General features: G+C 55.2%; 7 protein-coding genes across 7 annotated transcripts; 1 reads left to right on the top strand and 6 right to left on the bottom strand.

Annotated features, from left to right (window-relative positions):
- Nucleotides 1-266: 266 nt before the first annotated feature.
- G647_06079 (uncharacterized protein) lies at nt 267-1,728 on the bottom strand (the record flags this gene model as incomplete). Its single annotated transcript, XM_008730404.1, has 3 exons — nt 267-683; nt 751-1,380; nt 1,435-1,728. The coding sequence occupies 3 exons, from the start codon at nt 1,726-1,728 to the stop codon at nt 267-269; spliced, it is 1,341 nt and encodes a 446-aa protein (XP_008728626.1).
- Nucleotides 1,729-2,191: 463 nt separating this feature from the next.
- Nucleotides 2,192-4,219, bottom strand: G647_06078 (uncharacterized protein; the record flags this gene model as incomplete). Its single annotated transcript, XM_008730403.1, has 4 exons — nt 2,192-2,650; nt 2,715-3,637; nt 3,685-4,010; nt 4,071-4,219. The coding sequence occupies 4 exons, from the start codon at nt 4,217-4,219 to the stop codon at nt 2,192-2,194; spliced, it is 1,857 nt and encodes a 618-aa protein (XP_008728625.1).
- Nucleotides 4,220-5,378: 1,159 nt separating this feature from the next.
- G647_06077 (uncharacterized protein) lies at nt 5,379-7,713 on the top strand (the record flags this gene model as incomplete). The annotated part of the gene is made up of 2 exons (XM_008730402.1): nt 5,379-5,916; nt 6,005-7,713. 2 exons carry the CDS (start codon nt 5,379-5,381, stop codon nt 7,711-7,713), a joined length of 2,247 nt encoding a protein of 748 aa, XP_008728624.1.
- Nucleotides 7,714-8,081: 368 nt separating this feature from the next.
- G647_06076 (uncharacterized protein) lies at nt 8,082-9,669 on the bottom strand (the record flags this gene model as incomplete). The annotated part of the gene is made up of 2 exons (XM_008730401.1): nt 8,082-8,976; nt 9,182-9,669. The coding sequence occupies 2 exons, from the start codon at nt 9,667-9,669 to the stop codon at nt 8,082-8,084; spliced, it is 1,383 nt and encodes a 460-aa protein (XP_008728623.1).
- Nucleotides 9,670-11,040: 1,371 nt separating this feature from the next.
- G647_06075 (uncharacterized protein) lies at nt 11,041-11,689 on the bottom strand (the record flags this gene model as incomplete). Its single annotated transcript, XM_008730400.1, has 2 exons — nt 11,041-11,268; nt 11,294-11,689. The coding sequence occupies 2 exons, from the start codon at nt 11,687-11,689 to the stop codon at nt 11,041-11,043; spliced, it is 624 nt and encodes a 207-aa protein (XP_008728622.1).
- Nucleotides 11,690-14,053: 2,364 nt separating this feature from the next.
- On the bottom strand, nt 14,054-15,400 carry G647_06074 (uncharacterized protein; the record flags this gene model as incomplete). The annotated part of the gene is made up of 1 exon (XM_008730399.1): nt 14,054-15,400. One exon carries the CDS (start codon nt 15,398-15,400, stop codon nt 14,054-14,056), a length of 1,347 nt encoding a protein of 448 aa, XP_008728621.1.
- A 2,682-nt stretch (nt 15,401-18,082) lies between these two features.
- On the bottom strand, nt 18,083-20,627 carry G647_06073 (uncharacterized protein; the record flags this gene model as incomplete). The annotated part of the gene is made up of 2 exons (XM_008730398.1): nt 18,083-20,497; nt 20,550-20,627. The coding sequence occupies 2 exons, from the start codon at nt 20,625-20,627 to the stop codon at nt 18,083-18,085; spliced, it is 2,493 nt and encodes an 830-aa protein (XP_008728620.1).
- Nucleotides 20,628-20,784: the final 157 nt, after the last annotated feature.

Genomic DNA, 20,784 nt, shown 5'->3' with positions numbered 1-20,784 from the left:
CACATAACTGCATACCCACTGTGAATTGAATGGACTTGTTCTTGGGAGTGGTTCGATGAAATAGGGCACATGGAAAATTGATATCGAGGAGCTTGATAACAGGTACCCACCCGTGCAAGAATCAATGCCGCGGAGTAGGTAAGTCGTCTTATTTAAGGGGGACGCTCTATTCCTGGTGATCTGGGGATAGGTAATCAACATGTAGCTAAGGAGTGTTCACACTGCCGATGTCTCTGGGTAAAAATATACCGGCGTCGCTACGTCGCTCAACTTCTGGCAGTGCAGTCTGCTGGTATGGTAGTCCTGGCGGTCTCGTCGCGAGTCTTCTTCAGGAATGGCATCACACTCGTGCCTCCTGTACCGTGGAGTTGCCTTGTCATGGACGTATTGCCATCTGCTTCTTCCACCGACTTCTTCGAACATGCTGTTGCTAGGTTCTTCCCCTTTCGAGAGGCGATGTATGGAGCAGGAGGGCTCCGGGACGGCATGACGATGTAACGAGCCACGATCTGGATGTGGATGTTGCGGAGACTTGCCAGCGCGGCAACCGCATCGTTATATGCTGCGACAAGCTCGACTAAGTGCGGAGCGGCGTTGGTCAGCACATAGTCTCGAACATTGCTCGACTGTTCTACGGCTGAGAGAAGCTCGCGATGTGGCTTAGGCATGTAGTCCCGCATTTCCTGCAAAGGGTTAGAATCGACCTGAAATGAAGGCGCCGGACGTGGGACGCTTGATGGCATGACCGACCTGCAGATATCCCTTCGCTCGAACCCGCGCTGGCACGGACGTGGGCTGCGAATGTTCTTGACGCCCGGGCGTATTGTGGTCAACGGAGAGAAAGATATCGAAAAGCTGAATCAGGGAGCTTTGCGCGTTGCTCCCACCGCTATACTGTCTCCACTGGCCCTGGCCTTTGCCTTCGTCATAAAAAACTCCTCGAGGCAAGCCAGCCGCTGCCATGCCTTTGGTACCTGCGCAGAATGGACGCACATTGTGGTAGAACACCTGTGGATCGCATCGTTCATGCATGCGTTGGAGGAGTTTCCCGATCTCCTGAACGCCGCTTGTTATGGACCGCAAGCCAGATAGGACAATACAGTCGTTGTTGGCATCGACGGCCTCCACACATCGAAGCATCGTCGATATGAGAGGAGCGCCTTTGGCCTCGATGGCGGTGGAGATCATGTAGAACCATTCTTCATCTCTGGTATCGGTAAAGGACAGAAGTGATCTGAGGTTTTCCGGCTTGGTTGGGTCCCTGTCGGGTGATTCGAGTCGGAAATTCCAAAGACTGAGCGTTGAAAACGTCGCGGTCGGAGGCAGGCCGAGGTGTTCTGACACAGCGAGGAACGGGCATGTGAGTTGTGGTGGAAGTCGCTGTACGCCAATGGTCAGCAAAGTCAACGGCGAAAATGGCGTATCAAGGCGAACCTCTGAAGGTTCCTCTCCTCCCCAAATGTACGCGTGAGTCAAGAATCCCAGGATCACGTATGCCCTCCGCCACTCTGCTTGAGAAATCAATCGAGCTGGATCGAGGATAGGGAGCCCATCGATCTTCCATCTGGCTCGTTCGTCCAAAATGTGTCGGGGAAGGTCCGCTACCAGGTCCTCCCAGGGCTCATAGTAAGGATTACATAGACGTCTCAGAGGTTCGCCATCTGGGAGAAAGCCTTTTCTGGGTGACACGCCATATCTGTGGAGGAAGTCTTCAAGCCTTTCCCTCATTCTAGACATTACAGAACAGACTGGGCAGTCAATCGAGAACGGTGGTAGATTGCAACGGCGATATTGCTTCGTCTTGATAAACCGGCTTCTTGAGGAATGCAACAGGAACAATTCTGGCACCCAGTGGTTCCCACCTCTACATCATGAGCTGATATCTCTCCATTGATATGACGACGCCATGTCCCGGTAATCGGCGGCCTGGTCAACCATTACCGCTGCCGCCAACGGTCAGGCGTGACACGGAAGCGGAGGCGGCAACGGAGGCAATTTTCGGAAGGATTGTGCTCCACTTGTATCCGACAAATGAAGACGTCACATCCATCACTTAGGTCATACTGTCGACCCTAGAACAGGTTCCGGCGCAGCTGGCTCGTGAGCTCTTAAAGCAACGGAGGGTTGAGGAATTTTGACACTTCCCAGCACGTGACAGCAGATATTGATCGAGGAATCCTGCGTCGTCCCCTCAAGCGTACTGTCGGGGAAACCACCAATCATCCAGATTCCCGACTAAGTCTTCCCCAAGGGCAAAATAGTTCTGTGCCAGGATCGATGCCTCTCCGTTCTTCGGCGGTAGCAGATCCGGTGTGGGGTTCGGAGGGCCCGCTGCGAGCGTTGGTAGTTGCATGGCAGCTGCTGGGTCAGCATTGTCGTTCCTGCGGCTGACGTCGGAGCCAATCCGTGTTGGCTCAGGTAGAAGACGTGACCGTAGTACCTCTTCAGAATGGATCGGCTGACGATGAGATGCTAAAGACGCGCCGAAGTAAGATTTGGTGGTCTGAGGCAGTTCTGTGACAAGTGAGGACTCAATGATCTCCCAGAACAAATCGAGGTCAATGTACACCCGGTCGTTGGGTACATGCTGCGATGTGGGCTCACGGTACGAGGCTGACACGACCTGCTCAAATCGCTCGATCTTGAGAGCCTTCCAGCGACATTAGCAACGCCAGTTGAGAAAAAGGACGCAAGCCAGCGAAGACAAGACTCACCAGCTGCTCGATGTAAGGCCAGTACAAGCCCAAGCGCTTGATAAACGCAACACACTTCCTGAAGCATTCCTGTTTTGTCGACCTGATCGCAGAATTCTCGGAGTAGCTTTGCTGCAAGTAGATTGTTGCGGCTGTTGCAGCAGAATGTGCAAGGAAGGGATTGTACAACTCGAATTCTTTTCTCTCGCATACGTCCAGTAAGTGGACGATCCACTCCGTGTGTGTTGCGGTGAGGTCGGCTGTGTGTTGCAAAAAGACCTCCGGCACCATCGTGACCCTGAAGTTTCTCAGCCGTAGGGACAAGAGGAGCGGATGGTTAAGCAGGCACAGAACCGTGTGGTAAAGCATTTGCAGAAGAATCCATGAGGCCCAGAATTCATGATGTTCCTGTAGCTGACGGGGTTCTTGCTCTGCAAATCTAGCCGGACGGAACCGATATTTGTAAGGCAGGCGGGTCTCAGAATCCATAAGCTCTGCCGTTATCTGCGCATGGTCGGACTGTGCGGACCAGGGTGGCAGGCCGCCTACCTTTCCTCGTCGGTGCGCATACCGGGCGGATTTCTGCCAGATCTCGCTCAACTGGATAACATAAGCAACGATGCCTAGATCAGACGGTCCAGAGGCGCTGTTCGTGCTTTCTGGCTGCTCAAGAGCCGCGTCGGTCATGAGAGAGCTGAGACCAGCTGGGGGGCGCGGGCTTTCCGGAAGGCTGGGTGTCTTTTCGTCGTGGACGAATGTGACAGTGCTAGCATGACTCCCATAAAGGTTCTTCAGAAGCACTATGCTCCAGTAGCATCTCAATCGCTCTTGAGCCTCATGGCCTGAGTCAGGCTTCAGCCTTCGGCTATCAGAAGACAGCCCAGAAGATGACGCCAAATCCATTGCCAGTGTACTATACGTGCTTGCCTGTGGAGTATTCCCACCTGCGACCGTCAGCGAGACACGCCGAGAGATGTAGGAATACACGTACTATTGAACTCAGCCATGCTTATCAGGCACAACGCTTGTATTGTGGACAGCTCAATTGGTCCACAGGCAACCCGTCGCATAATCAAATCCCTGGCAGACACAGCGAATTCCTCAGACTTACAAATCCAGGCTGAACCATGTGGTGCGGGTAGCTTAGCACTGGTAGGCTCGAATCTTGATGCAACGGCCATTATCGCGAATAGCAGTTCCGGATCCCGCGAGCGGAGCGTGGCGGTCAAGTTCTCTGAGAATAGAGGAAGTGGCTGGTAATTGCAGTGCCTCAGATAGAGCCGGCTGTACCGCTCCACGGTATCCCAAGCTGGAAGGCTGCACATGAGAGAAGTCAATATCCGAGTCTGAACAAGGTGAGAGGTCAGAATTGCATACACGGTACCTGGGCCTGAATCCTGGAGACGGCCATCTGACTCGGCAATACGGGGCGTTGGTGTGTCAGTGGACATCGATGTCAATCTTTGGGCAAAATCTGCTGTCGTCGGCGTCTGTTGGAGCATCGGATCAGGCGGTCGATCTCTCATCCTTGTCAGCCTTTCCAAGTTCACATGATTTTAAGGGAAACCTACCGCAGGGATCTTCGCAACTCGGCCATCTGTACTTCGAGCGTAGCCAGCCCGTCGACCTAGATCACACGGTCAACACCTGCTGGGGACCGTTGACGCGGAATTTCGCTCTACCGTGCTCTGGTCAACGGCTTTGGGAAGCGATGGGTGAGGTTGCACTGGAGCTGCAGCTCTCAGTTCGATGTGCGCTGGGCTCGAAGTGCTCTGGCCGGGCCCCGAGGCGTAGGTACAGTGTTGACCTAGTCGTGCACAATGAGAGCACACCGGGCGTTCTGCTGGGCATCGTGACTTTTTGCGGCTGAAGAGGTGAATGAGCTAGATGGCCGCCGAAGAGCGCTCCTAAGCTTACCGGCAAGGCTCACAGGCCTGACGCGTCCTCTTGATGGGCCGTGGTGAGCCTTCCATCACTGGTGGAGCAGTCTTCAAGCGCTCATCCGATGTGATTGACAAGGATATCGTTTCCATGCGGTCAATATGTCGACCAGGTCGATGTAAGAAATGGCGCGTGCGTGCGCGTTGTGCAATACTGCGCCGTATAGAGTTATTGGGTGGAGTATTCAAGCCATGAAATGCACAATGCTCTGATTGGGCGCGGCAGAACGCGGCCTCCCCCTCTTCGCAAATGTTTTTCCGCTTCCTCTTCCTCGTCTTCCTCCACGTCCTCCACTTCCTCCCGCTGGACTCTTTGCTCCTCTTCTCGCTCGTGTCGACGCCTACACAGTACGAAGAGGGTGCCCGACTGCTCGAATAGGCTCGCAATCACGACCCCCACAAGCTGGCGCATGCGACGATTTAACAGTATGACAAACTTTCGGCTGTTACCCTGAATCTCTCGCTTGGCCATGCCATGATAGGTGCTTGATCGACGCCTCCGCATTTTCGGTCGTTTCTCCGTTGATGTCATTGCTGATCGTCAGCCCAAATTTCGAGCTCGAGGACAGCTTCAAGTCTTGGAATGTGCCTCTTCGCGGAGAGCCCGGAGCCCACTCGTGGTTGCAATGGCTTCCCTTAAGAGTCTTGCTCTTACCGCTGTACCGGCAAGTATTGCTTCCCTTCTCGTATGTCAACCATTCCCACCCAGCAAGAAAAGGGAACCTCTTATCGAACCACCCTCATCATGCTGGCTTCTCTTGTCCTGCTTCTCGCTCTGTGGCTTCAGCAGTGCTGGGCTCAGAACTCCCAGTCCTGCCCTGCTGTAACCCAGCATCTGACCGAGCCACCGTATGACAATTACTTCTACTCCGATTGCAACAGTGACACTCAAGTCGTCGTCACTAGTCCATTGCCAGACTCGAATTTGAGCATCATCGGCCCTCGATTCATTGTTGCTTGGCCTGCTGGTGCCAGTGGCATCTGTACCTTCTTCCAGCCCCAAAATGGACCTAACGGATCTCTCGCCATTGAGCTTGTCAATTCAACCCTTGGGACCCCGTTGGGACCGGTATATAGGACGACCCGAAATTCGGACAACCCATTCGTTGGAGTCCAAGGCGTGCTCGCATTCAACAGCTCTGCTACATTGACCATTCCGATTCTAGGAAGTATAAGAACCATACGGGATTTCACAGAAGGACCGAGTCTCCTTCGACCAGTTATTCAGGATGCTGTAAATATTACAAGATCAAACGGAACCGGGGCGACCATTTCACGGCTTTGTGAGTCTCCATAAACAGGCACTCTTCCGTGAATTGCCAGACGTCTGCTACGTCGGCCTCCTATGCCCAGACACTGACAGAGACGTAGGGCTTGACAATGTCACCACCACAACCTTCACTTTAGTGCCCTATCAGAACGCAAGATCCAACATTACAATCAATCAGCAGAACAGGACGATAAGTTTCGGTGCCGGGTTTTACGCCTTTTCCGCCAGCTTCAACTACCCGCAGTTGACTCAGCTGCCACCAAGCCAGGTACTGAATACCGCCTCGCAGGATCTGATCGACCAGCAACCCGACCAAACCACCTCTCTTTCTTTCCTGTCCTACACCGAGAAGCTGCTCGCTGGAGCATGGAGGTTCCTTACGTACTTTGGACGGGACAGCATGATCAGCGCCCTGTTACTGGAACCGGTGCTCAGTCAAGGCAATGGGTCGGCCACTGAAGCTGTCATCGGAGCTGTCCTTGAGCGGCTCAATCGGAGCGACGGGTCTGTATGCCACGAGGAGACGATTGGAGATTACGCGACGTACCTCAACCTGCAGAACAACGTCACCAGCACGGCACCTGGCTTCACCTATCCCATGATCGACACCGACTACTATCTCCCCGTGCTGATGGCGCAATACTTCAACAGCAGTCCTTCTCGTGTCGGGCCCCTTCTCAACCGCAGTGCCGGCTCGATCGACGTGCAGAATCGCAATCTGACGTACCAGGCTCTCGCGCTCATTAATGCTCAGAAGATCATGAACACCACAGCAGCGTTCGCCCAGAATCAGACAGCGGCCAACCTCATTCATCTCAAGCCCAACGAAATTGTGGGACAATGGCGAGACTCGACGTACGGCCTCGGCGGAGGACGGATCCCATTCGACGTGAACACGGCCCTTGTGCCTGCCGCTCTCAGGGCAATAGGTCAACTGGCACGTACTCCAGGCGTCTTCCCCAACAGTACCAACACGTCTTCGTGGCGTACCTCGGCCGACACGCGTGCGCAAATCTGGGAAGAAAACACGCTTCGGTTCTTCGAGACGAACATCACGGCCTCGACTGCTCGTTCTCGCCTCCAGAACTTTGCCAACACCGCCACCTTCTACGACGGTCCGGCAAACGCGTCCTCGCTTCCTTCCTCGGGCAATTTGACGACATACTCGATCGCACTCGACGGGTACAACAACCTGTCGTCTGTCAATGTCCAACACAGCGACACTGGGTTTCGCTTGTTCTTCGTCAATGCCTCTGCCTCGACACCCGAAGCCGCGGCACAGGAAAACCGCTTCATCAACGCCACAGCCAGTAGCTTGATCCGCTCCTTCCCGGCGGGTCTCATGACGCCGCAGAGCATGATCGTCGCCAACCCGGCACTCTCGGGCTCGGACGTGCTGATTGCCAACTTCACAAACGCCGCGTATCACGGCTGCGTGGTCTGGTCGTTCCAGCTGTCCATGATGGCCAAGGGGTTAGAGAGGCAGCTTGCGAGATGCGACACCAACGCCACATCCAATTCCAACTCCTCCACAGCCCCGGCATGGTGCGGCGACTCGTCCGTGTATAACAACGTCCTACTGGCGTACAACACTCTCTGGGACAGCATCGAGGCCAACTCGGCCCAGCTGCAGGGCGAGGTCTGGAGCTGGCGGTACAACAACAACACCGGCAACTTCACCACGCTGCCGCTGGGTGTGCTGCCTCCCCCACCCGGCGTGAGTGCCGGGACGGAAAGCGACATCAGGCAGCTTTGGAGTCTGACGTTCTTGGCTGTGACGAGGAACCAGAACTTGACGGTCACGCGATGATTGCGGGGAACATCGCGGCACGCTAAACTCGATCTCTGTAGTAGTCGCTGTATGTAGGAAAGGAATGATAGTAGATACATATTACGTTGTGGGTAGCACCAGTCTCACAAACGGGAGAGGTACGTACGGTAATATAATGAACAGGGCACAGGCTGCGAGCATGGCGTGGCGTGGCGTGGCGTGAGTTACGACCAAATCATTCTTCCTTATGGTAAGTGTTTGTTCTGGCGGACACGACGCAGTTCTCTTGACACTAAACACGCGGACCGGTCATGATCATCTTCATGGTCATCATATGGAGTACATTCTCATGCTACGCCGTGCTACACCACGGTGACCACTTTTTGAGTGACGCGCCAGTCAGGATCTTACAATCTAGCCTGGATCTTCTCCGCCGTCTCGCCGAGCGCATAGTCGCTTCTCCCGACCCTGCTCCTGACCTTCTCGAAATCGTCCTTGGTGACGCCGCGCGCCTCCACCGCGGGATTATACCCCAGACCGCTCGACCGGGCAATCTCGGCGTCACTCTGGCTGGCATCCGTGTTCTTGCGGCCGTCGGCACGCTTGTACACGGTGATGACGACGGCGCCGCCCAAGCCCAGATTGTGCTGCAGGGCGACGTCGACGTCCTTGACGAGCCGGCCATTGTTGGCCCAGCCCCTCAACTGCCACGTGAGCTCGGCGCACTGGGCCAGCCCCGTGGCGCCGAGTGGGTGGCCCTTGGAGATCAAGCCGCCCGAGGGGTTGATGATGGGACCTTTACCGCCGTACGTGATGTCGCCGTTGCGGACCATGTGGTGGGCGGTGCCGGGGGCGCAGAAGCCGAGCCCCTCGAGCGTGATGAGCTCGTTGGCCGAGAAGCAGTCGTGCATCTCGCACACCTTGACGTCCGTGGGCCGCACGCCGGCCTCGGCCAGCGCGGCCTTGGCGGCCCGCCGTGTCATGTCGAAGCCCACGAGGTCCATGGCCGAGCGGGAGAACAGCGCCGGCGAGTCCGTCATGAGCGATTGGCCCGCCATGAGCACGGCGTGCGATTTGAGCTCGGGGCGCGAATCCAAAAATCGTTGCGACACGATGACGGCCGCGCCCGCGCCGTCCGACGTCGGCGAGCATTGCAGCTTGGTCAGCGGGTAGTGGATCATGGGCGACTTTTCGATCTGCTCGAGCGTGTAGACGTCGCGGAACTGCGCGTACGGGTTGCGCGACGAGTGTTCGTGCGAGATGCGTGCGATTTCGGCAAAGTCGCGCGCCGTGGCTCCGTACCTGGTCGTGGACGTGTTGGTTAGCCATGTGCGTGGTAGCTACACTCTCTGGAATGGAATGGAATGGAAATCCCAGCCAGGTACGTGCGTGGTAGGGTCTAGATAGAATGTGATGTAACGTCAAGACACACGCGAGGCAGTTGCGCACCCAGTGCATATACATCATATACGCATACGCAGTGACAAAAGAGATACTCCAAACTTACTTCTCCATATACTCGCGGCCGGCGTTGGCAAAGAACTGCGCATTCCGCGGCGAGTCGAACTTGCCTCGGGTCTCCTCCATCAACCGCGTGCCCAACCCCATGGGACTCGGCCGGTCGTCCCAGATGGACTTGATGCTGCCGGGCTTCATGGTCTCGAAGCCGATGACCATGACGACGTCGACGATGCCGCCCTTGACCAGCGTCCGGGCCATCTGCAGCCCTGTCGACCCCGTCGCGCACGCATTGTTGGTGTTGTAGATGGGGATGTTGGTCATGCCGAACTGGTAGAATATCCGCTGTCCCGAGGTCGTGTCGCCGTAGCAGTAGCAGGCCACGCCGGTCTGCACATCGTCGTACGTGATGTGTGCGTCCAACAGGGCTTTGGTGCCGGCTTCGAACCCCAGCTCGGGATACGGGCGGAGTTGGCGTGGCTTGATGAATTGCGTCAGGCCGACGCCGAGGACGTAGGCGTTCTGCTGGAAGGACATGATGGCGAGGATATGGTGATGGTGATGGTGATGGATCGAACCCAGCCGTCGCTACCAGTGGGAAGAGAGTTGGACCCGTGTTTGATATAGGCCCGACATGGTCGACATTGATTACTTACAGTACTTCAAGGAGCGACACGGCACGCCGGCAAGCGCGCTGACTTCCCCGCACTCCAGTGCCGGTGCCGCCGGGCCTCGGCATGATTATGCTAGATCACGTGAATTCCGAGCGTTTCCAAATACAGTTAGACCCGTGGGAGTTCTGTTCGTACAGGGATATCTCTCCAAATATATGAACGCTCAAGTGCGAACTTTTGGATCAATCATTTGGGCAGCCTTGAAATGCTACCACAGCCGAATGGCTTCAGACCGAGGCCGCTGTCACCGCGGCATGACTGATGAACATTCGGCATGGCTCGTGAGAGCCCCTGAATACCGTCTAGAAGGGGAAACCAGGCCAGTGCAATCGGACTTGTACCACAAAATGGAAATCCTCTCACCAGCCATGCACACATTGATCTACATCATCTCGTCAACTCATATATCATCTCATCAGATCTTCCATGGGTCCCTGATGCCGCACAGATGCGGAAGGACGTGTCGTATCCGTGCTGGTAACGGAAGGGATCGTGAATGTTGTGTATGTCGAATGCCTGCGTAGCACACGAGGCGCTACCCTGGACTCGGATGTCGGAAGGGTTTGAGAAAAGTGTAAGAAGTCGGAGAGATGCGGCGTGCAAGCCGCATCCCTGGGGTCGATTAGGAGGGATATCTGATGGGGTCCAGGTATAGCCATTGGTCATTGGTCCTGCATGTAGGAATCGGTAGACTGGAATGATTGATTCGAGTTCGAATAGCTCTGACTCAGTAGTGGGAAATAGTTTCCGAGATCCCAATCCGGCTGAGACGAGCCAACAGCGTCACTTGGAAATCCGGATGGGAAAGACCCGGGCGGATAACGGGTTATTTCGGTTTCCGTGCCGGATTGTAGTATGTCTGGAAGGACGGTATCCGGGTTGAGAGTTGAGGGGCGTTCACTTCCTGGCTCACCGACAGGACGGAGAGGCGTGTGCGGCGTCGACGCCGTGAATAGCGGCTGCGGTTGTGGCTGCGGTGTCGTAGGCCATATCACTTCAGGTGCCGGTCGGGACGCCGGATGTTCATGCAGATGGCTGGCAACAGGGTACTCGGGAGTAGGTATCTCGTGCAAGGAAGATAGAGGATCATGAAGTGGCCATTCGGCGTGGTGTGTCTTCATGTGGTTGTCGTAATGTCCTTGACGGGAGTAACCCTCGCGAGGATAGCTTCTTCTGCAGTTCCTGGAGGGGCAATAGAAAAGGTGGCCCTTTGGAGCTGTACGGCCCCCGTTCCCTACACAGGCATGGCCTTCGGTGGGAGTCGGACTAGTTGCGGCAGCGGAGGAGCCAGGGCCTTGGCTCGAGGATTGATATCCGGATACCGGCCGACCGTATTGGATGCCAGGAGGGACCAAGGACTTCCCTTCTCTCGATGCCGAGCGAACGGATCCCGTGGCAGGTGTAAGATGGGTTGCATGGTACGGACTGGGCCCTGAGCCTCGAGAATCGGGCCAAGAAGATCCTGACAGGCGCCGGACACTGCTCACCGACGCAAGCACCTCCAGCCTCTTGGCCTCCCAGCTCTTGTCCTCTCGAATCTCTGCGACCAACGCAAACAGATCCGGTGGAGGGTTGTAGTAGATGCTTGTATGGTTCCTCCGGAAGAGGGGGCACTGCGAATCCCGACGAAGGAAACGCAGTATGAACCAATGCTGGTGGTCGGCTTCGAACATATCTTGAATCGTTGAAGAATAGTGGTGGAAACATCCATGGGCGAACATTTCTTCGAGTTTTACCGAGATGGGGCTGGTCTGCGACGCACCGGGGCGGTCGTTGTCTCCGGTAGGGATAGCGAGCTGTGGCCGTTGACGCCCATGGGCTTGAGCACTGCTTGAATGCCTCGGGTGATTGGGCAAGACCGATGGTTGAAACTCGAATGCCATGTTGGAAGGCTCGGTCAGGTCAGGTCGCAATCAGGCTGAAGGTGAAGAGGATAAGAAGACAGCAGGCCTGCCCGGTCGGGGCGTGAGGATCGCACAGGCGGGTGCGGATACGATACCCGTTGTTTAAGGAGAGGTCAAAGGAAGCAGTGAGTATCACCGTGAGCAGTAAGGAAAGGCTGGATCAATGGAGCTTGCGTCTGAAGACGAAGTCCTCTCACCCCAGATCAATGGGCTGGGCGGCAAGGGCGAACAGAAGGCAAGGCGGACGATGGGATTATGAATGTCTGCAGGCACCCAGCAGGGCATGGCATGGCAGGGCGACGAGATTTATACGTAGACGCTAACGGTGGCTCTGAGCACACAAGGCAGAACCGGCTGCCATCATTAATGTTGCTCTCATATTAGCAGATGGTGAGAGCAAGACTGCGAAGCAAGCAAGAGCAGAAGTCGGCATCTTTTGTGATTTACAAAGATGCCATCTTTTGGCTCTTTTAGGCAAGGACCGGCTGCGGGTCCAGGCGCTCAAGAGCTAAAACGCCTTGAATTGGGCATGCCTGGAGCATCTGAACGGGGCCCATGACGAACGACAGGCTCGCCCGAGCCTCCACAGTCACCACTGCGGAGGAAGTGTCACCTCGTTGTGCTTGTGATTTGCTGGGCTGGACCCCGCAGCATTCTCCTTACCCTCAACCACCGCCTGGGCATACTTTGCTTGTGTGCGCACTATCGCTTTAGTGCAGGTCGAATGGTATCACTCTTCTCGGCTGTCGCTCGATTGTCAGCTGCATCTTGCCGTGCCCTGGACTGCGCTTATTGCAAGATGTGCTCGATCTGCTGAGCAAGCAACGGCAACAAGGGTACCCTCGACCGCATTAGCTTGACTCTTTGAGTGTGGCTGTTCACGAGGACGTAACTCGTACGAGTACCCGACTCGGCCTGCGCAGTAACTAAGCGTTGGTCATGTCTAGCGCCGCGATCCTGTCTCCATTCTACGAGGTACTGGACGAGCTGCTCCATAGCAATGACCATGAACCGAGCATCTGAAACGCGATGTGCTTCCCCCCACCTTGTGCCACTGTTGCCACGCGAAGAAACGACTGTGACGGAGTAAGTACGGAGTATGGATCCATCTTACCTGAGCAGGTGCATCCTTCTCCGCCATACGTGCACGCAGTACGAGTACCGACCATGGGAATGTCTCGTTCTGTGTAGGTAATTAAGTCAACCATTAATGTGTACTCTTACCACGGTCACGATTCTGCGTCCGCAGCGCGTCATTTGTGCAAGCAAGCGCAGGCATCCAGGCAGGATATTTGACTTTTCGCCGTTAAGCCATCGTAGCAACTGTGGGACTCTTGGGATGCAGAAAATCCAAGTCGAATTTATATCTTGTGCCGATCTTGGCTTCGTCGTGGCGCACTGCGGGCGGGAGCCTGTGACAACAGCCGCGCTCGAGAACATGCCACTCCAGGCATTGGCTACGAGTACTGTAGGAGACGAGGTTGATAGAAAAGCGGACATTCGGTGCTTGCCAGGAACTGTTTAATCACCCAATCTACAGCATGTAATCCGTATGCTAGTCTCCCTGAACGAGACGTCGACGTGCAGCTGACGGGCATTGACATCCGGCCGCTGCTCACGCACCTACTCGGCACTGTAAGTAACATAGCCACTCGCCCAGCCCAGGCACCAGGCACGCTCTGGAGCCACCACGATACCGTAGCTAGCACAGCAGCTCGTGTCTTGATGCAGGTGTGCCAGCCCCGAAGATTCTGCATTGCTCTTTCCGGCAGCGGTGCGAGGTCCAGGGGGCAACACTTGCAGGGCTCGCTCCTCCCTGCAGCTTGCTGCTCGAGAACGAATACTTCCTCGCCTCTCGTCGAGCACCACCCCCCTGACTCCCATGCACAATCCGCCGTCCCAATCGCGGATTGCCACGGTCGCGTCCCTTGACTGACATAGCTCCACGAACTTATGGGTCTGGGATGGAGATCACCGTTTTTCCCGCTGACGCCGGAGGGCGGGGTGTTCGGAAGCATTCGACAAGGGCTCCTCGCGATCCAAGGAATCGTTTCTTGAGGATCATGCCAGAAGTCACAAGGTCTGCATTACTAGAAAATACCTAGCTCTAGCCGGTCTGTCTCAGCCTTTTCTGCGTTGAGTATATTGTCAAATCAGGAACGGATCTTTCGGTAGGAAGGGGAAATCAATTTTCGACTTTCTTCGAGAAGTCGTGGCGTCAGTACCTCAAACAGCTCTGCTTCTGCTGCCCTGCCGGTGCTTCCAGACCAGACCGTGAATACATTGCCACACCTGTTCAGCCAGGCTGGGCGCTACATCGGCAACAGCCCCCTCCACTCCACACTATCTCGAGGTCCGGTCACTACGCCTGCTTCTCTCCATCATTTGGAAGTCGTAAAATCCTACGGGCCCTGCTCCGGTAGGTGACAGCCGATTTATGTCGTCGGCAGCATCGTCCCAAATGATGTCAGGCTGGAGTTGGCGGCTGCTTGGACTGAACGTAAAGCTCTCGAGAAGCGAGCTGTTCACCAGCCCGCTGGTAACTTGCTCTTCTTGAGGATCAGCATGGTTCAGACCGCCTCGCGCCACACCAGCTTGAAGTCCAACATGACCGGCATGAAAGACTACGTTATTTCCTATGCTTTCGAGCGCATTCCGGTCACCAATGTCCGCAACCTCTCCATTGCCAAAGTCCTGTGACGGTCTACGGTGGCTCAGGGGTGAACCACTGGAGGTTGTGGCTGCCGAGGACATTGCATCCCCTTGAATACTTGGCTGCGGAGACAAGTCTGGAATTAGGAAGTCGGAAGGATGTTGATTGCGGTATGGCGATTCGGCATGGCAACTGCGCATGTGATTGTTGAAGTTCCCAGCATTCCGGAAGGGCTCATGCTTGCAGTTGGTGTACGGGCATTTGTACCTTTCCCCCCTTGGTGCTCTTCCTTTAGCCCTCTGAAATGGCGTCTGTGGGGTGCTTCGCACATTTCCCACGGAAAGGGGTGTGGTGACTGCCGTTCGACCACTTTGTGCAGTCCTAGGACTGGAGATCACTAGGATGGGACTTGTCTCCCCAGACCTGTCGAAGTCTGAACCAACGCTGTGACTGACCGTCGCTCTTACATCCTGTCCGGAGGAGACCGACGGTGTCTGTGGGGGATCCTGCTGCGGCACAGTCGACATGATTACGTTGACAAGGTGGGCCCGCAAATGTGGGAATTCAGGAAGATCTCTAAGCTCGTTGATCAGGATCCTGAGGTCATCAGGGAGCCTTCCATAATTTCGGGCAAGGCAATCGGTAAGCAGGTGGTGGACGTGTTCGAACACCTGGGGTTTGTAGAGCTCGGTCCACAGCCCAGATGGGATGCGAAGGTAGCTGCAAACGCCGTCTCGATGGGTCGCAATATCCGGGTGAGTAAGGATACTCTGGAAAACATTATCCCAGGCGCGGCTCTGAGCGGGGGAGGCTTGCGCATTGTTGCCGAAGAGATCGAGCTGAGGTACTTGACGGACGGGGGGTGGGAAAGCTGACTGCTGAAGCTGAAATGCAGCATCGGGCTGGATCGCGACTGTATTGCGGAAAGCGGCTCCTCGTTGGCTGGCATCTCGGATTTCTTGCGCCGAACGCCCCAACTGCGGAAGTCGAGGTTGGCGCTCTCCATTCCAGGTCAGCGGAAAGCCAGGGTGATTCATTTCCAATGGAGGTGTCCAGCCAGGCAAACCTCATGACCAGACGAAATTAATGGAAAGGGATCCGATCCAGCGGCGCAATAAGAAATGAGCAAAGAAAAGCACAGCTTTCAAGTGACTGAATGAACGACGGAGAAGACAAGAATCAAAGGACTGTCGCTCGGTACCTGTGAATGCAACTGACCTGCCAGAGGGGACTTGCAAATATGGTTGATGAATAGAAAGAGATGTGTCCCATTGAGAAGCAAGTGACTCGATATGAAGTGTTCTCTGACGTCCTGGGATGCGAACTGGAGGCATGCAAGGCCAACACCATGCTATACTTACCTATCCAGATCTGTCGTTAGCCTGAGCCTGCATGGGAGAGCATAGGCATGTTCCTGCGGCTCTCGCAGCAATGGGAATGCGCGAAGGAAGGCGGCTCCCTGCGGCGGCGTCTCTTTTGTTCCTGGAGAGCAAAAGGTTCCAGCACAATTGTGCACAGCCTCGAAAAACTCGGTCGAAGCCGAAGCCAAATTCGATGACGCACAATGCAGGTAAGGCGGCGCCAAGATGCGTCAACGCTACCCGAGTTAGTGCGGTTTGTGGCAGTCTAACGCCCAATCACAAGCTCGACTAATAGAACAACCCCACCAGCCACATTTTGTGCCACATGGCGGATTGTTCTTTTGCACCAACAATACGACGTCCCTTGATAGCCCTCACAGTCATAACAGACGTGGTTCCTAATATTTAGCGGAAATGATTCAACGAAGAAGACGATGAAGAGCAAGAAAAGATTCTGCCTCTGACGCACTGCCGTCAGAGCCAGTCATAGGGAGCAAGCAACGATGAAAAGGCAACGAAAGGCAAGTTGTGGCTGACGCTAAAGCGGTGTGGAGAGCGCTAAGTGGGGTAAGGTGGCTATGGCGGACGTATGACGCCACACAGAGGAGGCCTCAACTCGCACCATCGACTCTCGATCCCCACCACGCATCGGTCCCAGAGACGCCGCCACAGTTCCTGCGTCCTGGATACGGTATTGCGCAGGTGCCAGTCCGCTCCTCAATCTACGGCACGGTATGCCCGTCTCGAAAGACCCGACCTAATGCATTACTCCTACCGGTGCCGTTTCTCTGGCACAGTGCACGAGAAACACTTCCATTGATTGGTGCCTTTGAGGCGAAAATAATTCGACACGAATCTAGGAGTCATGGGTTGGAATCTTTGTACTGTGCAGAGAACATTCTTCGCCATACACCTCCTGGCGCTCGACCGAGCGAGGAAGTTGATGACCCCTGCCAGGCTGGGCGCTGGATCGCTTACCCAATCGAGTCCATTTCGTTTACAAGACGAATACGGCAACATCCCCTGTCTGCAGTGTCCCGTGTGCTGTGGTGTCCAGTAGCTACCCAGAACTCGTAGCAGGGGCTTGAATCCAGAGGGGCCGTCTCGTCCAAACTGGAAACCCCAGCCGTGCAGAAAGCGTGATCCGATTCCCCCCTGCACCCACCTGTTTTCCGTGTCCAGTGACGTGCACTCGTACAGTATGAGTGTTTCACGGTTCGTAGACCATGCATGCTTCGTGCTGGGGGCCGAATCGCGGCTTGACTGGTTCTCCGGGTCAACCAGGCACTGAGTTATAAGGCTGAGCCAGGCAGCCGCACGCCCATGCCCCTGTGCACCCGTGCATCGGCGGCGCCCCCAACCACGGATATGCCGGGGTGGCATTCTGGACTGAGCACGGTGCTTGTGGCCACAGTAGCCACAGGGCTTTCCCAGCAAGAGCAATTTCACCGATGATCTAACAGTCGCTGGCTGCTTAGCAAACAGCCGGTCGAATGACTCGGCACTAGGGTAAGGCTGAGCCAGCAACCAAAATATTGACCCAACAGCAACAGACTTGCATCCTTGTATGCTCAACAGTCTGCATGGCTTTTGGCTCCCGCGTTCCTGGTATTCACATCGGATGCGTTGAATGCTTGATTTAGTTTCGTCGATGGTGTCAAAGCCTCCAGGAGGTCTTCCCGATGATTCCTGAGGCCGAGACAGATACCCAGGCTCCCACTATCAGGCTGGATCGCCGGACGATTTCGCCCCTCTATCCGGGGTTCCTTTTTTAGGTGATCATGCTGGCGTCTCAACTTAACTGGAGTATGTCGATATTAATGGACAAATCTGGATAGGGCGTAGGGTTGAGCCAGCATCCTTTTGGAATCTGCAAGTACGGCCTGAAGCAAGAGACAACCCCAGAGTGCTAGTTTAGCCGATTGCGAGGCATAACACGTCTATTTGTCCCAATATCCGCAGGTTGTGGCCGATGTCAGAGAACTGGCCTTAAGATGTGTGTGCCTCGTGGCTCGTAATTTACCGTGTGCCAAGTCAACGTAAGAGGCGCTAGCCGAAGTCTCGCTTCCGGCTTGTTGGGTGGCTCCAGATGAATTCACTGCATTCATAGGCGTGCCATTAGGAGCGACTCTTGTCGGATCGGCAGCCAACGTCTTGTTCCTCGAAAGCGCAATCGGGATCACATTTCTTCTGTGCTATCCGAAGGCTTTGGTCGCATTGGGCGGCAAGGACCGGAAAGGTGCCTCTCATGAAGGCTCCTCTTCCCATCGTCCCAATGCAGGTCCAGAAGTGTCGTCGCTCCTGCTAATTTTCCGCACTGCGTAGACTTTGGTCCTGATGCTGCGTCCAGAGGGCCTTTCACGGTAGTTGCGCGGTGTAAAAGGTAGTGGCATCGCTGACGAGCCTACTGACGTCCGGTAACTGGCCGTTACTCTGTGCACTCTGTAGCATGGCCATGAGCTCCATTTGCTGTTGGGAGCTCAGCGATTGCATGGCATAGGGACTCTCTCCCGCAAATGCTGGGCCAGGGTGTGTACTTGGAGGCCCAGACACAGTACTGCCACTATGAGGCCCGGGTGGAGGGAAGGACTGCCCCATATAGCGACTGTACTCGTGTCCGAAAGAGGCGAGGTAGGGTAGTTCGTCATAGTTCAAATTAGGGGAGCCCGTGATGCCAGGGATCACTCCAGGTATGAGGGGTGCAGTCGACCACGAGCCGGTCCCAGCCGAGGAAGTCGTGGTTGGGAAAGCATGTGGATCAAAACCTGGCAAGCTGTAGTGCATTGAGCTGGCATCGAGCCGAGGAAGGGAAATGGCGGTAGTGGTGGGAATATACTGCTGCGACGGCGAGAAGGATTGGGTCGAGGTTGGGTGCATTTCTGGCTGGGACTGGGGTTGATAATGCTGTTGTTGTGTGGAATGGTCGATGTACCCGGCCGCTGCGCTCTTGAAGTTGTGGCTATTCGACGCGACGTGGACGCTGTGGATTGACTGAGGAGATTGAGCGCCGAAGTATGATGTATTCGTGGTACTAGCTGGACTCGTGGCGAATTGGGAAGCAGCAGAGGAACTCAGGTCTTGAGTTGTTGAGGAGAGATAATCGGATTGCGAGGCCGGAGATTCCTTGTTGTCGACCTCATAAGCTTTGAGACAGCCCAGCACGAGGTTGTCATAGAGCTGTTGGGCAGAACGAACACCTGGCCACCGATCCGCACAAAGATCGATTGCTTTCAGCGCGTCCTGAATATGTAGTTGGACTTCCTCCAAGGGATGCTGTTGGCGAATACCCGGGTACGAGATGCACCACAGTACAGTGTTCAATGCCATGAAGATAGCTTGAGTGAATATCCAGGTGATATCAATCAAGTGGGCTTCTACCTGGCGTTTCTGGAGTTGGATGTTGAAGATTGCTGCCGAATAACACTGTTGGGCTGCAAAAAGCGACGGGTTCGGGATTTGAGGTGAAGGACGGTATAGGAACACGATCATTGTGTTCTTACGTCCAATGAACCAGCTCTCACTGAGCCCGGAACCCTCATCGTTCTTGGGACAGTCACGAACCCAATTGTCAATCTTGGTCAAGATTTGGTGGAACCAAGGATCTTGGTCATGCGTGGGGGCATCTCTTTTTTTCAGGTACAACTTTCGCCTGATCTCAGCCTGGAGCAGTCGCATCCTGAAGAAATGAATCGATATACACTTCTTCATGATTGGGTGATGGCCAGGAAGAAGACCGTCGGCACTAATATATCGGTCATCGCAAAGCTCGAAGAAGTTGACGTTGATGTTGTCGACAGTAACTCCAAATGCACTCGGTCTCCCCAAACTATGCGCGAGGCCGTATTCCATAGATGTAATGATCCAGAACAGCCGTCGGCGCATGTCGACTTCGAGGGCGTTGGGTCGAGCTCCAGACGGTGGTCGATGAATGGTCTCCTCTTCGCACAAGCCGAGGTCCTGACACAGCTTTGCGGCGATACCGACAACCCAGTATGCCGCTGTCCGTGTTGGTGTGAGCAAGGAATATTGAGCAATGAGGGCAAAGCATTGCAACGTCGAGAGATCCATCTTCTGGACTGCTCCGGTCAGGAAGGGTAGAGCAGCCAGATAGTAGCTGTCGGCCAATCCGGCGTACTGCTTATCCAGTTTCTGCATGCTGATGGCAATCACAAGACGCACCTGGAAGTTGAGCGTCGGATCTTTCGACCCGCCGTAGACCGCCTCGAGCTCGCTCAGAAATGTCGGTTCATGGAGAAGTGGGAGCATGTATTGAGCCTTGGCCATGTAAATCTCAACCAGGCGATCCATTAATTCACGGTTGGGAAGATCAGGGGCAGCAACTGAGCTGATCAGTGGGTAGACCTTGGATGTGGGTTTGTCGCTTTCGGCATCGAACTTGTCCTTGATCTCCTGGGCGGCATGGTGTGGCACGACGTCCTTGATAGTCCTTCGGGAAGAGTTCTGCTTTGCGAACTCCATGACAAAGCGTGTGATGGCAATGCCACTGGAGGGGCCCAGAAAGCGACTTTCATCGTTCTCACTGAACTTGACCAGGCCAGCACCTCGCGCCATTGCCTCATGGTCCGGCTCATGCTCGTCGTCCTTTTCCAGGGCTTTCAGTTCTTCATTCAGTCTGCGCACCGTGTCTTGTAACGAAGTTATGTATGTTCGCGGTATGGTCCTGTTCTTTACCGAATCGTAGTATTCGCAGTGGGCGTTGCTCCTCTCACATGGCTCACACCGGGGGAGGACGGGGTCGCATCTCGTCTTTCTCTGCCAGACATCAGTCACGATATTCGTCTCGGCCACACAGAGACATGCTCACCTGTCTGCACCGCACGCAGGCGGTCACGGTATGATGGACCTTGTCACGAGTTCGGGCCGTTTCTGGCGAGTCGGCCATAGTCGCATTTTCGTGGTCTGCCATCTGTACGCAGGGGCAGCGACAAAGTATTGAGTCTATACCGTTCAGGTCGTCCGGATGTATGCCCTAAGCACCTCAGGCGGATTTCCATCTCTCATCGTGTGTTCGTGGGCCGATACATAAAGCCTGAGGAGCG

This window comes from Cladophialophora carrionii (assembly GCF_000365165.1).
Source record: "Cladophialophora carrionii CBS 160.54 unplaced genomic scaffold supercont1.5, whole genome shotgun sequence".
NCBI lineage: Eukaryota > Fungi > Ascomycota > Eurotiomycetes > Chaetothyriales > Herpotrichiellaceae > Cladophialophora > Cladophialophora carrionii.
This window is presented reverse-complemented; position numbering and strand designations above follow the sequence as displayed.